Source organism: Phalangium opilio, unplaced genomic scaffold (genome assembly GCF_054372755.1).
Source record: "Phalangium opilio isolate 3A_F unplaced genomic scaffold, DU_Popi_V2 ptg000003l_1, whole genome shotgun sequence".
NCBI classification, from domain to species: Eukaryota; Metazoa; Arthropoda; class Arachnida; order Opiliones; family Phalangiidae; genus Phalangium; species Phalangium opilio.
The window spans coordinates 11560296-11577332 of NW_028324145.1; the positions used below are offsets into that span (position 1 = coordinate 11560296).

The 17037-nt window shown below is 39.4% G+C and overlaps 2 protein-coding genes and 1 long non-coding RNA gene across 6 annotated transcripts in view; 2 read left to right on the top strand and 1 right to left on the bottom strand.

Annotated features, from left to right (window-relative positions):
• Nucleotides 1-363: 363 nt before the first annotated feature.
• Nucleotides 364-12539, top strand: LOC149717860 (general transcription factor 3C polypeptide 1). 2 transcript variants are annotated; one of them, XM_089840917.1, is made up of 7 exons: nt 364-660; nt 734-820; nt 898-989; nt 1074-1127; nt 4223-4528; nt 4603-5112; nt 5177-12539. In XM_089840917.1, the coding sequence occupies exons 6-7, from the start codon at nt 4614-4616 to the stop codon at nt 12418-12420; spliced, it is 7743 nt and encodes a 2580-aa protein (XP_089697043.1). In that variant the 5' UTR covers nt 364-660; nt 734-820; nt 898-989; nt 1074-1127; nt 4223-4528; nt 4603-4613; the 3' UTR covers nt 12421-12539. The 2 variants fall into 2 exon arrangements, with proteins under 2 accessions (XP_089697043.1, XP_089697037.1); XM_089840911.1 differs by having other exon boundaries at nt 364-820.
• On the bottom strand, nt 11971-14673 carry LOC149717861 (uncharacterized). Its single transcript, XR_016367922.1, has 2 exons — nt 14457-14673; nt 11971-14388 (listed from the first exon to the last, which is right to left on the bottom strand). It is a non-coding gene; the product is annotated as an uncharacterized LOC149717861 (long non-coding RNA).
• Nucleotides 12783-17037, top strand: part of gek (serine/threonine-protein kinase gek) — a 40420-nt gene continuing 36165 nt past the window's right edge. For 2 of the 3 annotated variants that reach the window (XM_089840926.1, XM_089840930.1), the window contains exons 1-2: nt 12784-13276; nt 13683-14079. In XM_089840926.1, the coding sequence (XP_089697052.1) occupies nt 13893-14079 (187 nt within the window). In that variant the 5' untranslated portion in view covers nt 12784-13276; nt 13683-13892. Of the gene's footprint in view, nt 13277-13682; nt 14080-17037 lie in introns of all 3 variants that reach the window. The other variant, XM_089840933.1, reaches the window with a different exon arrangement.

The following is a 17037-nucleotide window of genomic DNA, read 5'->3' on the forward strand; positions in this document are numbered from 1 at the left end:
CTTTTTTCTTTGTAATGCTTTGGGTATATTTCTTATTGCCTGTCGTTGAAAAAGAGGTTTTTGGATCGAAGCAAACTTTTCGGCGCCGTTAGTAAAAGGCACCACTGACTTCTCTCTAGAGATTTTCTTTCTATCATTCAATGTTTACGCGCTGTATTGACTCGTGCGTCTTGGTCCCCCCCCCTTCAAGATCAAAATTCATTTATACATTTCGCATTGAAGTCGGGAAAATTCTTTTAACATATAACTGCCAAAGTTTGACTTAAAAACCTTTTGAAAGATCAGTAATGAAATATACCCTAGTTTAAGATTTTGATCATACTGCGTGGTTCTCAAGGGTAACTTTCTCGACATTCTTAACAGATGGTCCTTCTTAAAGAAACAAATGGATTTCCGCCGAGCTTCTGGCACCAATTCGAGGCTTCAAACGGGGACATATCCCGTTGCGAACTAATTGAGGAGATCGGGATGAAGAGCGAATAGAATGTTTGTCACGTACAAAAGGCATCGAAAACTTCTTTCTCTCGGCGAATCGACGAAGAAAAGAAAGAATAAGAGATTCTCTTGGAGCGTGCTTACATTTTTCTCTCTCTCGCAAACCTTAATCGATAATTGATTTAGCCTTGCCCATCTTCGTATATACAGTATACGGGATTTCATGTCCGAGCCATATAGTTTCTTTTCTGAATGTATATATAATGTATATAGTCCTTTAACACGAAGCCTCATTTAGGGACTATTCTGGAAGGCCCCCGCCATTCTTCTGATTCCTCCTCGATATTAAGCAAGCTATAAACCTATATGAACCCTTTTGGCCCAGGTAATGACTGTGCTGAGAAAGTGGTATAACACTAATAGCTGAAAACGTCTTTAAGAGACTTTCTCATTATCCTATAGTGCAGAGAGAAAATCGAACTATTCGAGGGGAAGTTGACCATTGTCTTCTCGTCGTAAACGACTTGGAAATTGCTGACCAAAGACTGTACATGGTATTTACACGTGGATAGTCCGGATTTCAAACTGCAATTTTAAGTTGAAAATTTATTAATAATTAGGTATGATTCGTTTCTTAGGTTGGTTATCCTCTCGAAGATGACAGATAAATTCTTGGTTTAAAATTTCCCACGGTAAGTAAGCGTCGGTTTTAAATTACCAACATGTAAGGGTGTATATTCGCAACATAAAAGTTCTTGTAACTTTCTTTCCCTTGGGCAAATTTGCCTCAGTGGGCGATGGTTATCGCTAATTTTGGTTGGTTATCTCGGACACGGGTAGGGGAACTCTTCCGTTGAACTAAAAGAGATTAAAGCTAACGATTAATATCTTTGAGATTCAATTAAGTCGCGCGGGCGAGATGCGGGGCGGTTACGAGAAACCTCTGCGGGGAAAAATTACTCTTTTAAAATTGATGATCGTCTTCCGCCAAAAATTGATCCTAAATATAATCGAGCTCGCTCAGTTTATGAGGTTTTGGTGCAGTTTAAAGGTTACGCTATGGAGGCTAGCTTGTCGTAAAAATACAAAATGTTCCCACCAACTTAAAGCTACTCTAACATTTTAAATATAATCTGGCATTTGTCTATAAATCAAATTGGTAGGCCTAACGCGCGAGAAGTTTCGAAATTGAAAAACAAAGGCTTAATAACAAATATTAATGGATAACGCACGTGATATTGCAACTTTTGTAAAGCGCGCGCCATTTCAAACAAGGCTTAAGCAAAGTTTTTAATGGTTTTTCAATCTTCATCTTAGTCGGCATTAGAGAAAATATTTTGAAAAACAAATATATTCTAGTTTTATTTCTAAATATAAACTAGAAAAGCTTTTACATTCGCGTGAGATCATAAAATATAGGAGGAAACCCACTAAATTGTTTATAAAACCAGAAAATCGTATTATTTCCGAAAAATATTAGAGTCTTATAAGAATGGGCAAAGTATACATCATCGAAAACTTTTCTCTCTAAAATTGAAGGTTTTTCTTTTTTCATCTTCCTCCGCTCTCTCTTCCTCCGTCATTACAAATTCCCTTCCCTCGAGGCAAATTTTTCTCTTGCCGTTGTTTCAAATTTAAAATTGAAGTAAGAGTAGTTCAACCATACTAAACAATGATTGGAAAAGTTTATTCTTTATATTCTTAAAGATAATATAAAACTTAGCGTAATGATAAAAACATTGACCCAATACCGCTGCAATTTCGAAGTTAGGCTGTTGTTGTCTAGAGCTAGTGTCTTAATTTTATTGGTTGAAAAGGACATCCTGTGTAGATAATTCGACTGAGATATATTGCTAATATCAAGCCTTTTCTTTAATCCTTCCGCAAATTCCAATCGACACTCGCGACGAGTGTTTTCGTGAATTCTTCCTCGTCTCTTGAAGAGGATATTACCTTTTAAGTATATACGTACTAACAATGTCTCTTTACACTACTATCAAAGCTTATCAAACCACTACCAAGGTGGTGTCAGTTGAAGCCTAGTTTTCTTTTTAACACAAAATAAACCGTTTCGGATGAAAATCGGTGCTAGAGCGTGAGCCATCGTAATCAAAACCTTACCGAGTTTTATTTTTCTAAGCTCATCAGGGGGTTGTCAAGAAAATTACCAATTTTACCTTCGAAATGGTCTACGGCAATCTAGGGAAGATACTTGGTTTAGTTTTTGTAGCCAAATCTGGTGTATATAGCGTGGCATCGATCGGTTTGCCCTTGCAAATTGCAATTTGGAAATAAATTAACGTATAGCCGTTGGGCATCGGTTTCCTCCTTCCTCTACATCACTTGTAATAATCTGCAGAATCTCTAACCGAAATATATTAACTCGAAGGTCTCAAAGTTGTTACATTCATTCTTATTACTTCCTTAACTTTGACTTCCGGTGTAATATACTTTGGAAATTGCGTATCAAAATGAGTTTCTTGGGAGGGATTCGCCAATAGGGTCAAATATACGATGTGTGGTTAACCCCTCGTTTAGTGCAGGCTCGTAAACATAGACTAAATGCTAAAAAAGAAAAAATAAGGAGCAATTATTGTCGGGTGTCTGTCTATCTTAGGTCTCGCACGTCCACCGATCCAAGCGTAGTAAGTAATCCTTTTCTTCAAGGTGTTACTGGTAAAACAAATGATTAAAGTCCGCTGCGAACGCTTTGCAATTACGAAAGACCAAATAAAAGATTTACTTCGTAAAAGATTACCGAAGAGATTAGAAAAAAGGCCGTAACGTCATTATTACTTTACTCTTGTTAAATCAGATGTCGACTAAAAGAAGTAAAGCAAAAATTACCAATTCAAAATAAATAATTCTCCCAAAAAATATAATTACTAATAGAAAGTTTATTTTAATTTTTATTGAGTAAAAAAGGGTTGGAAAATGTCTTTCCGTTACATCCAGGATTTCTGAAATAAAATATCACTAGATAGGTACCCTTACTACATCCACTTGTTTACTTTTTCCAGTAAATTGGGCTAGTACTTGGTGGCGGTTTCAAATATCTCTTAAATGTTAGAAAAGAGTTGATTTACGAGCGGGTTAAGATTTTCTTTACTGATAACTTATAGGAAGGAGAAATAAGAAGGGTTTAGGGTACTCTTCTCCTCTTCATCGGGGTCGTATATCGAGAGATCAACCTTTTTCTCAATAGTCCGTTATATCGGACACTAGCCACCGCTCTCTCTCTCCTGGCCCAAGCCATTTAGCGCGAAAGATATATATCGCGGAACTAACTCCAGTATCTTCCTTCCTCTTAAGGGTTATATATACTTCAAGACTGATGGTAATGTCTTGTACTTTACACTCTTGAACAACCGGACCTACACCTGAAAAGGTAAGGTTCACCTAGGCGCGTCCCTTCTTTCATGATTGTTCCTGACAAGGATCATGTAGAGTTATTCTCTCGTTGTCCAGAGACACGGTGAGATTACGCGCTCACCTGTGGATATGTTGGCTTATTATGTTAAGTGTATTAATTTTTTAATAAAATGTAAATTTAATCCGATGTTCACACTTTGTGGATAATTAATGAATGAAGATCTTTCTCCGTGTTGATATTGAATGCTTCGTACCTTAGAAAACAATTTAAATTCGGACTGAAACCTCTTAAAATCAACGTTATTTGAGAAATATTAAATTGGATGGGAATTTGAGGGAAGTGGCAGCGTCCAAGATCCTGCATCTTACTTGTAGCGATATTAATATAGGGGTGCCGATTCCCTAATTCCTATAGATAAGCGAGAGGGAAGCGCTCCCGAGACTGGTGGCGGCGTCTTGTGGCACTTATCGGTCTCCTGATTGGCTAGACAACTTTGGTTGCTTCAGCTTGTTGGACTGATTTATACGGTCGTGTGCGACTTGCACGTCGCTGTCTGTCAGAAACAGCGTGGTCAATTTTAATTTTGAACTTCGAACGACTACAATAATTAAGAGAATGGACTGTATTAATTTTTAAAGCAAAGTGGATGGACGTTAAGCTTTGAATTATTCGCTTTAAAATTGGGAAAATATATTGAATGACCAAGGCTTAGATATTCAAGTAAGTAATGGTTTTATTCTCTGACATTTAACTCGTTTATTTTTAATTAATGTAATTTTAAACTTAATTTTCAGGCTAAATTATCATGGAAGACGACGTTGATTTCGATTATATCTCTTCTATTTTGGATGAAATAGCTTTGGAAGGCTTAGACGGAATAACTTTACCAAGTTTATGGAAACGTCTGGAAAAACGACCAAAGTTCCCTTTTCCTATGGATTCTGATTCCAAAGTTTTCATTTGGAATTGCATCGCACCCGATCTAAACTTGGAATTTTACGAACTTCCTCAACCCAGAGTGCCCCTTGTCATTTTCAATCGCTATCAGAATATGGACATGGAATTTGGAATTGTTGTCGAACACGATGAAGAGATTCCAGATCCTTATCCTTACGTTCCAGTTGAGGACAAGAACGTAAAAGGTTCTTGTTCCAATTATAAGACCAGAATTAACGTGACGCATCAGATAAGGGACAAAAATACTGGAGCTGTATTAATGACATTACACGACACTCTTTCTAAAAGACACGTAGAACAACTGGTTGTTGTTGCATCTCAAGCTAAAAGGAATTACGCATTATTAGGTAACATTTTAAGTTGTTAACAAGTAAGAACTGAGTAACATTAATCTTTATATTTATATTTAAGGTTCTGACGTATCTCCCAATACTAACTTTGGTTTGATTCAATTCTGCCTTTTGGAACGTATTGCCAGATCTAGACATCACGGGGAAGTTACTTGCGGAAGGAACAGCTTGGTGTGCTTAAAGCTACCACCCAAAACGTTATTCTATTATCGTAAACGTTTATTGGCGCATAAAATCCTTGTTAAACAATATCATTACTTAAAAACCAAAGAGGGACAACTGGTTAAGGGGTCTTTACTTCAGTTGGCTAGATTTTACGTTGAACGAAAATCAAAAATGGAAATGTTAATTATTAAAATGTGTAAAGCTTTAGAATTAAAACCTAAAAAGGAAGAGGAATATGGGAAATTAAAGGATGAACTTGGTCTTAAAGCGACCATGTTCAAAAAAATGTTTGGGAAAATTTTTCAAACTTGTGTTAAAGTTAAGTTTGTTCCTTCCTCCGAATTATATCCCGATCGTAACAAAGAGGAACATTATACTCAAAATGGTAAAGAAAAGTTGATCAAAGTCGTCGAATTAGTCAAACCCTACGACGAGCACGAGGAGGACGATCTTGACGATGAGGATGAAAAAGCCGCCATTGCGGACGACAAACAAGTTCACTTCTCCGCGGATAAAATCTACGCCGATCGACCCCTTTTGTGGCAGGTTTTAAAGGTCATTGACGATGCCGGACCCGATGGGGCCACTTCAGTAATAATCGGGAAAGCTTTGGGTTTGCCCAAGCTGGAAACTCGGACCCTTCTAAGAGCTCTAGATCGTAAAGGAGTTGTTATAACGGTTATGCAAGATTCCGGACGTCAACGGGCGCTTCAGTACATTTCTAGACGATTCGAGGACGAAAGCAAAGCTCATAAACAAGTTCTAGAGATGCATCAAAAGCTGATGAATCATACGGCCAGTGTTCCCGAAAATGAAGAGTTGAAAAATATGGAGAATGTCGACTTTGGAAATGATTTGAATAACATGAGTCAGTTGGATATGTCGGTCGAAACATTACCTCAAGATGAGCCCAGGAAACCAAGCAAATCATGGTCGTTCAGTTTGAAAGATATCAACTCGATCAACAATAAGTTGAACGTACCGACGTTTACTTATCGTATGTTGAAGAGAGCCAACAGGATTATCGAATTAGTTAAGGAGTACAAAGTTTTTGATCAGTTGCACAAAGTTCAAAAGAAAATCATTGAAGAAGAGGCCGAGGAAGGAGTGGTTGAAAAGTTGGATCGCGCTTCGTTTTGCAGAATCATTCATCGTTTGTCCAAAGACGGATACATTCAGTCCATTAAAACCATTTTAAATTTTGGCAAAACAACTCGAAAGTTGCACTTGATCTGCGATCGGTCCATAACCCCCGATGATCCTCTAATAAAACGAGCCATTGATGAAGCCAAATTGAGTTACATGTCGAGTTTGCACAATGACCCCAAAACCAAAGTAGATAAAACGGAAAACAAGGAAAATGACGCCTTAAGGTTATCAAAACCGGAAAATGAAATTACTTTCGAGTATTGTCCCAGTATGGGGAAACGTTACGGATTTCAACCGAAATGCGTACGAATGAAGGCGCTTCACGAACTTGTATCTTATTTGGTTTACTTCTACGAAGGCGCTTCCACCCCAATTCAAAGTGACGCTTCTCCGCCCGTTTACGTTGACTGTCAAGATTGGAGAAGATTTTTATCCCCCGTTCCAAAGCGACCCGAACTCAAAGAGGGTTTCATTTATTTCGCTGACCTTCTGCATTGTCTACCTGTCTGCTTGCTGGTAACTATCGTCAACTTCAATTACAAAATAAACGGATTTGAAGAAATCCTGAATGACGGTGAGAAGCGGAATTACCTGATTCAACAGAACCCTACCGATATCAGGAATGGCTTACTTTATCATCGTAAATACGTTCACTCTATCCACGAAGTGCTGGTCAAGCTGGCCTTTTGCGGCTTGGTGACGTTTGTCGCGCAGAAGTTGAAGGAAAAGGAGAAATCGCTTATCTACGTTCATCGCAAGAATTGCCTCGTTGACACTTCGTCCAGTAATCCGGGGTATCTTTTCGTCACGGAAAAAGAGTATGATAAACTGTTCTTCGAGTTTAACAGTTTGAATGACCTTCGCAACTATTGGATGAACGTTGAGAGGATCAGTATTCATACGCCATTGGGACGGTACGTTGGTAATAAAGACGAGACGGTGACAATCTTCAACATCTTTCACAAACCCGAGATGGAGGAAGCGTCTCGGCCCAAAGAGCTCGATGAAATTGTTGACGACTTTAAAATTCCCGGGGACGGACTCGGAGCTTGCGGTTTTGATTCGGCCATGTACTTTCATCTGAAGCGAAACTGGAATTGGCCATCTATTTCCGTCAGAACCAATAAGCCAGCGTCCAAGAAAGAAACGCTGCCCAGCAACATTGTTGGCAGTAACTACATCTCTTATTTGACCACCGCCGAAAAAGAAGCTCAGACTGTTGGTGGTAAGAAACGTTTGGGAAAATTTTTGAAGAAGATTAACGCGACGAAAAACGCCAATTTAATGACGGAAACGGAAATGGAAGAGATTCAAAATCTTCCCAGCGAGGCTCAAAATCTTGCCAGTGAGGTTCAAAATCTACCCAGCGGCGAAAATGAAGCTTCAACGTCGGGGGAAACTCGAGGAGTAATTAAGAAAAAACCCATACTGTCCGACACTGGTACCATCGATTTCACTACGAAAAGAGGAAGGATGAGCAGGGTTAAGCCGATTGTAAGAGTTATGAAGAAAAAATTTAACAAAGTTCGAAAACCTTACTACGATGAGGCCGATAAGGTTGCTTTGAAAAAGATGACAAGATTGAGAGTGACTTGGACGGCCCAAGAAGATAGTTTTCTTTTGCTTTGTAAAGTCGCCTCCTGTTTCTTGGATCCTTACTACAAGATGGTAGTACCATACGCTGTGGTACGAGATATGATCCACGAACATTTACCTACTTTGTCCTTGAACAAATCTTCGAGAGCTTGTCAGCGGAGAATTCTCTACATGTTGAAGAACCCCGTAACTGTCACCAACGTTTCCGTTTATTTGGGAGAAGCCAATCAAGACGTTGAACTTGTAAAGCAGTTTCAAGGACCTAAGCCTAACAAAAACCAAGAAGCCGCGTGGAAGTCAATGTTTATCGAAGTTTTAAAGTACTTGTTAAATAAATTCACTAGTAAGACACCCGAACTCACTTCGCAATTTACGCTACCCAATACCGTGGCGGACTTGAAGAGAAAGTATCACGTCTCGCAGAGTGGAAGTTTAAAGTGCAAAAAGAAAATTCACGTCGTTCCTAAGAACATAGTCGACATTCACTGCAGCATGGTCTTTTCCGCTGTCCTGCAAGGACTACATTGCGTCGGTGATAAAACCAACTGGGCTTTCACCTTGTACAAGATTTACCAATGTTACCCAGATACGCTTCTGCGTTCCGTCATAGCCAAGCTCAAGCACGAGGGCATCATAACCAAAAGAAGAGATTTCACTAAAAGGGAAGAGTCCTTGACACCCATCTCGTCGATGCCCCATCGATTATCCGCCAAATTCGAATTTATTCTTCAAGGAAAATACCACGAAAGTCTTTTCCACGATGCCTACCTGTTTCTAAACCGGTTGATAAAGGCTTCCCGAGCCGCCCAACAACTAAGAGTGACTCCTAACATCGACGGCTACGAAACGGCGACTCTAGCTTCCCTACTAGCCATCAATAATGTCAAAATCGACATCGAAGTTCCGGAACAAATTATCGTTTTCGATACCAAAGTAACTGAAGAGTTTAAACAAAAGTTACTGCAAAGGGCTCAGGATCCAAACAGCCGAGAAGTTACTCTGGATGTTCCCGCACCATCGAGGGCGTCCCGGTTCGCTTTGTACATGATGAGGCACGATCTCAGCGAACCTGTGAAGGGATTTGAAGTCGTGCAACACGCCCACGACTCGTTTCTCATTAATTCTTGCAAACTTAAAGCGTCTCTTGAACAAGGAGAAACTGGACAAACGGGTGAAGACCTTTTGGACATGAACTTATCGACAATTAAAAGAATAATCGATTCGCAGAAACAATTATTGCCAATTGAACCTCCGGATGCCATAACTCGCGAAGATATTAAGAAGTACTATCGTGTGGATGGATATTTGCCGCCAGCGGATGAAATCGGCTGGGAAATTTACACGGCGATCCTAAACAGGAAAGAGATAGGTTGCGCCGTTACTGATCTTTTGCCTATTCTTGAAAATAGTAACGAATCGGAAGTATCGTTGTTTGATCATCTAAAAGTCTTAATGAATCACGAAGCCATCTTTAGAGTCGGGGTGGTCCAGCGTATCTACGTTGCGCAAGTTTACACGGACCCTTGGATACTAAATTCGGTTAAAATACCGAAAGAAAATAGAAGTTTAGCCACCGAAGTTGCCATGAATATGAAGAGTTCTTCTAAAACACCTCGATTGGATATTGAAATTGAGACATCCGAAGCTTTAGCCGCGCTTAGGGATGGAGTTGATCATGACAAGACTCTGAGTCAAGAAACACCTCCGAAACCCGCACGACCATCTAAGAGGAAAGTATCAACAGAATCGAAGAATCCGGACGACGAAGTTGCCGGGAAAAGGATCCGAGTCGAAGAAGATCCGAATGAGGATCCGAGTTTAATTTCTATATGGTTAAGAGAAAATGTACTGAATAAAGTTTGCCAGGACGAATCTGTAACATCGGATTCGACACTGCTTCAACAGCCGGATGAAATAAGTTCACCACAAACCATGGAAGTCATCGATAAAACATCGGAAACCGCGTCAAGCGCTATGATAGAGTCGGAAATGGTAAAATGGCTTGAAGAAAGCGTTTTAAACAAAGTCCAATCAGTATCAACTGAAAAATCTACCAATGATCCATCTCCCGAAATATCTTCGGCTGAAAAGGCTTCGGAGGAAGTCATGGACACTTCGCAAATCGCCAATGAAGAACAAGTACAGGACTTTGGCGAGGTTAAGGAACGTATTAGCCTGAAGAGTTGGCTCGAAGCCAAGGTAACGCGTGAAGTTGAAGCTTTGCATCAAACCGCCAATAAAAGCGCGGGAGACAATTCTTCCGTGGCGGAAATAAACAGATGGTTGCAAGAGAGCATCGTCAAAAAACTAGAAGACAAGTGTTCCGTTGCCGATATTAAACTATGGTTTCAAAAATGTATTCTGGAGAAAGTTGAAAATCAATCGGCTATCAATGATTTGCAACAATGGTTTCAAGATAGCATACTTAGAACCCTGGAAGATCAAACCTTCTTGGATGATTTGGAAATTATGAGACAAGCCGAGGAACAAAGGATTATCGAACTGGTATCTCAACAAAATCAACAAGCTGCGGCCGAATCTTTGGAATTGATGGAAGTAAGCGCGAACGAAAGCCAAAGCCACGTTAATATTACACCTTCTGAAGATGTTCAACAGTGGCTGGAAGATAATATTTCAAAGGTTGACGAAGAAATTAATCGAAAGAGCCCGAAGATTTCCGAAGCAACTAAATCAATTCGAATAGTCAACCCAATTCTCGAACAGTTAACTGTGTGGTTTGAAGAAAATGTACTCCTAAAAATTGAAGAACAGGAAGCGAGAGAAGAGCTTCGTTCTTGGATGAATGATAATGTCTTGGAGAAAGTTGAAGACCTAAGTCTCGTATCTGAAATCCAGGAATGGATGCAAACGTCTTTGTTATCCAGAATAGAGGAGAGAATCGCCACCGATGATTTTAAAAGGTGGTTCGAAGAGAGGTTCGACATCGTGGGCAGTTTGCAAAGTTTGCAAAAACGAATTGAAATCGTTGAAGACAAAGAGAAATCGGCTGCCCAAGATTTGAAAGATTGGTTTGAGAAAACGCTTGTTGAGAAAGTTGTTAATGAAGTCACTCTGCGTGAAATTACAAGTTGGTTTGATTCCAAGGTTCTAACTACGATTGAAGCGCTAAATAACGTCATGCCGACCACCTCCGACTCGTCGGTACAACCTCGTGAAACTTTACCTTTGCAAGAATTGAAAAACTGGCTCAATCGCAAGATAATATCGAGAATTACGGAAACAGATGATATTAAAGATGTGCTGGATTTGGTCGAAGGCACTGTCTTGCCAGAAGTGGTTCAAGCTTCGAATTTACGTAAATGGTTGGAAGAAGAAGTCCTGAGTGTCGTGGGAGAAATGGATCACCAAGTCTTAACTAGTGACCCTAAAATCTTTGAGATACCCGAATTACTGCAATGGTTTGATAAGAATTTGATGGTCAAAGTCAAGGACCTTAAAGATGACGCGTCTGTAAAATCCTGGGTCGAAGAAAACATTCCGAAAATGATGGAAGACTCGCTGGAAATCAATAATGTACTTAGCGAGGCGACTATATCCGTTCTGTCCTGTTTGAAGGGCATCGTTTCATGCGTTGAAACGACGGAACACGCTAGGAACTTGGATTTTGTTAACGTGGTTTGCTGTCTTAAAGACGTCATTTCCAAGGTAGAAGATGACGAAATTAAACGTGTCAAGAAAGAAGAACTTAGAAAGTGGTTTGAAGATAGAATCATCTCGCAGCTCGATAAAGTCGCGTCTCCTCAAGAACCAGTCCAGCTGGAGGAAACTACGTCCAGCAAAATGACATCAACACTCGAACAACGAGGCATCGATAAAGAAGTCGCGGACATACTTGAAACTGAAGTTTTAAACAAAATCCCTGACGAGGACGCCAACCGGGATGTTGATACTAAAATGGCAACTAGGAAAAGACGCAGAAGGACATTTTCATCAACCAGTACACGCGCGGGAACCGAAAGATCTACGCCTGAAGATTTTCACTTCGAACCTATTAAATTCCTGAGCAGAATTTGGAAGAAACCCGATGGCAGTTTGAATAGACCAATCTTGAGGAAACTCTTAACTACAGTGTTGAGCCACGTTATGTCTAATCCTGGAATAAGTGAAAAACTTATCTTCGACAAATTCGAAATGTGCATGCCGCCAGTACAGATTCTAGATATCTTGGAAATGTTGAAAGACATCGGTTGTATCGAGACTCGTTATTTGAAAAAATCTTGTAAATCTGGGGTCTTTAGCGAAAAAATAAACTATACTCTTAGCGAGACTTTTAATCTGAAAGATTATTATCGTACAAACATTTACTACGAAGCCACTGTGTGCTCCATCCTTAAGTTGGGCAAATTTATCGACGAGTTGATCATTTCTCATTAATGTGTAATTGTCCTTTCACAATATTTTATATTAAAATTCTACTGTGTTATCAAAATAATAAATGTTTCAAGTGTATAACTGGCCTAGTTTTATTAAAATAAATCATTCATATAATTAAACGCTACTTATAATTACTTTCTTTGTGTTAAATGTTCATTGGTGAATTTAATACAATCGCAACCTTTATGGATGATCCCCTTCTATCACTCATTCACACGCTCAACGATGCTTGCTGCTATTACCGTTTAAAATCTCGCGGGAAATTGGTTGATTGGCCAGAATATCGACCCGTAAACGCAGCTTTTGTTAGCCCCCGTACAGTGGCGACCTCCGTTATCTAGGCGCGCGAAATCTATTGGTAGAAGAAGAGAATGGGCCAGTGACAGTGAGGGGATTGTACGCGGCGTGAGTAGGGAGTCGATGTTCGCGTCTCAAGCGCATCTGTGTAGAAAAAGTAGGAAATCCCGTTATTTGAATAACAACATATAAATATTCCTTTAGTTTATCGTGTTACGTCTTCGTGTTAACCATCGTTAAACCATTTCGAGTAAATATATCTAGATATTTAAACGAATAATCAACGTCGAAATTCATGTGCTCGTGCGGGATTGTGAATAGTGATTCAACGCGGAGTGCTGCGCCGGGTCGAGTTAGGCCTAGGTCAACCCCCGTTTAAACGAGTGAAAAATCTGATCGGCCTAGGCCTTTTGATCGCCGTAAAATTTAGTAGCGTTTTTTAAATCTCCAGAGTTTAAAGTTATATTAGATTTACCCGCATTTTCTGGCCTACAATCGGAAGAGAAAACTCCAGGGAATTTCTACGAATGAATACGGATAAACCTTGGAATATATTGACGTAAGCCTAATCTATTAATTTTTCCGGCGATTTTTACCTGAGGATGATTCATAATAGGGCTGGGTATAGAAAGAAAAATACGAAACATTAGACCAGTATCATTTCTTTCTTTAAGCCTTAGGGGTGAGGGGGATTTTTCAAAATAAAAATGAAAGGCTTCCGTGAATTGAATGAATTAGCACCTTCTCCATTGGGCAAACCTGGCTTTTTCTGGGTCATTTTTTTATTTTTACTTTAGAGACAAGTTTGATTCATAAAATCTTTAAAATATTTAGGAACTGATTTGGTTTCAGATAAAATATGCTAGATGTTAAAAATGAAAGATATGCAAATGAATAAGGAACTCGAATTAGCAACGCGACTGAAAGCTTATTTCGCGTATGAATTTACGCCCATTTCTTTGCAGGTTATGTTGGAATTTCTTCGACGGTATTAGGATTAACGGCGGTATTATATACGCGCGAATTTATGTATTATCTTCGCGGTAATCAATTTGGGGCGATTTCTTCGACCTTTCATTTAAAAATCGCGAGTGCGCGTAAAAGTGGCGCTCTCTCGAAAGTTTCACAAACAAAGACCAGCTCAGGCCGCGGTCAACGGTGATATAACCGCGATCATGGCCAGCCGGTCACCCGACGAGCGCGTACGCGAGCTCGAACAAATCTTCGCCGGAGGACCCATCGTGGCCCAAGGTCGAAGTTTTAGCATCGAAACCCTACTCGATGTCATGTTGGTGCTTTACGAGGAATGTTCAAACTCTTCCTTACGACGAGAGAAAACTGTCTCCAGTTTCATCGAATACGGTGAGCGCTCCTTCTCTTTCTTTTTAACTCGGGGGTTAAAGGTCATTTAATCAAAATGTAGAGGTACGGTTTAGGCTTAACATTTCAAACCCGTTTTTCGATGGAAATTTACGGACTTATCCGTTATAATTTACCAGTAGCGCGTATAGTCCAATATCCATTTAAAATTAATAGTACACTTTATTTTTAATTGAGGGTTTAAAGTCTTCAACTTAAAAATGGCGTAAAGCTTATTTATATTAAGGAAAATCCCTTGTACTTGAAAAAGCTCATAGTGCGATCAAAGACGGCCTTTGTTTTTCGTCCCATCTAAGAAAGAAAGCATCGTCTTAATTTCTTACTCACGATCTACTTAACATAATTAGAAGTTTGCCCACCTCTTTTTTTGGAAACAAGATTACTTTTTCCGGGTACAAACTTAGCGGGATAATTTTCGCGATAACCTCAATATCTTAAAAGCGAGAATATTTCGGCTGTACTTAAAAAGAACTCGGGGAAAAAAGTATGGGATAGAATGCGTTCTATGTATGTATATACACCGACATTAGTCGCTCGCGTCTTGAGAAGAATTTTTTTGTTGCCCCCATGGACGGTTTTTCTACGACTAAAACAAAACGAGCAGACTATAAAAATCCAGTCATACTCGTTTTTCGCTGAGGCTCGGCATAGGGGGGAAAATGTTTGGCTATATTTATATATGCTCGCGGTCTATGATATAACTCGAATGCTTTCTAGGGAAAGTCTCTCTCTTACTATACACCAACGGGCAAAAATAGTATACTAAAATGGGAACAGTCTCTCTTGGTTGGCCTTAAGGCGCGCGCACGGTCAGGGTTAATGGAACAAAGTTTAGGTGCCAACCAAGAATGGCAGCAAAAGTTACTAGAGTTCCGTTGTTTAGTTCATTACTATTCACTAAATTCGACTTGCTGATTGGTATTCATTGTTTCTTTGAATTGCCTCGGTTTTACGTGACCTTGAGTGGTACCAGTTGGTTCAATTTCAAAAACGACTATTTCCTTTAACTCATGTCGTAGGTTAGGTTCTTCCGAGGTCCGATCAAACGCTTGCAATAGGGAGCTAACAGTTCTGACCCTGAAACGTCACACCCTTCTATCACTTACTGGAGTTTCATCCCCCCTAAAGGTTGGAAACAGTATTCTACGCGCAAAAATGCCAACCAGAGAGGGGCTGCGTGACGTCAGACTATCTCTTCCCCCTAGCTTGTTGTTAGCTCCCTATAGAGATATTAAACATAACAAAAAGCAATGTTTTTTCTGGGCTTTTAAGAGATTTATTATTGAAGATTCTGAACTATTGTAGCTCACGTAATTTATTTTTTTTATCCAAAATATCGAACCTTGTTATTCTCGTTTAAAATGTTTGGAAAAAAGTTTTCCACCTTTCCGCGGTGTGTACCGTTTCCATATGGTAAATCCCCTCCCCCTCCCGCTCTGGAAAAACCATAAAACCAATTTCATTGATGGGTGGAGTTGACTTGACCCCGGTTGGATTTTACGTTAACCCTGGCACTTTATACCCCAAGCTCCCATTGGGGTGGTGGTATTTTTGGGCGCATTCATCCAAAACCAAGAAGACTCGCGTGGATATCAAAGCCAACCTTTCAAGCTTTGGCCTTGCATTACCTTAGTCCCAAAACGCGTATCCTGTATAATCCCCCCATTCCCCCAATCTCCCCACCTAGAGATCATAACATAACCCAACAACCAAACCTTGTTTTCGCCAAAATCTATCTTTTCCAAAAAGGTTGCTTAGAGAGAGAGAGAGAGAGATGGGGTCAAGGGCATTGACCCAGAGACGGTAACAGAAGGGCGAAAACCTTAAATTATACAAGCATCTCCCTTTTGCATTTAGGAACCGCTTTTACATAAATATTCTCACTCTCAACAAGCTCTTATTGCGATTTAATGTTGGAGCCAATAATTTAATAATGAATTATTTCATTAATAACTTCATTTTTTATTGATCAAATTCTATAACTATAAGTACAAGGTCAAAATTCAACCCCTAAATACATAATTATTATAACCTCTTTACATCTGACTGTCTCTGGTACGAAATTCACGATTTCATTCACTAATTACTAACACGAAGCTATGACTGCCAAACCGGAAACGGGTGAATTAATAATTCTCGAGCAAAGTTGCTAATTTTCCAACTTTCTTCCCTGGGTGCTCGAGGTACAATATTAATATTGGAGCTAGCGAAATAATCACCAGTCTCAAAGTCTCATTAGTAACAGCTGTTTTCGTGCCGCGAAAAATAGATAAGATACTTCTATTTCTTTTTTTACTTGGTAGAAACTGTTCGCTAAGTTCCTGGGGAAAGAGAGCGAGCTAGCTAGTTCCAAAGATTTTTGAACATTTCTGCAGATTATGCAAATGCGCTTACATATCTTCTTTGACTTTCAAGAACCCGCGTCAGTTTCAATCCAAACTTTAGCCTCTAAACTTCATTACCCTTGAAAATGCGCCCATTAGAAAAACCCAAAACCCGGTTTTATTTATTTGTATATAGTTTTAGCCCCGAAATTATTCATACCATTATACCAAACCCCTATAAAATTGTTTATCGTTATATTTTCTTTCTTTCACGGTACTGGTGTGAAAATTCCACTTAATAATATTCATTTCCTCGTGTAAAAACATATTTTCAACGCCTCCTCATTAGCACAACGCACCTTTTTATTTAATATTATTTTGAATATCGCGTGGGTCGAAAACTTAAAATTAAAAAAAAAATTAAAATTAAGTAGCCTACCTGTTTTAGAAATTTATACGATAAATCTGATTATTTATCGACACCTAGATTAAGGAATTTAACTGTGAATTTTTTATTTAATCCCATTTTGGAAAACACCTCTCAATCTCTCTGTGTGGGGAAAGACTTGTTGGTGTGTTTGCGGAATAAGTCCAGGGATTTAAGGAGTTTATTGAT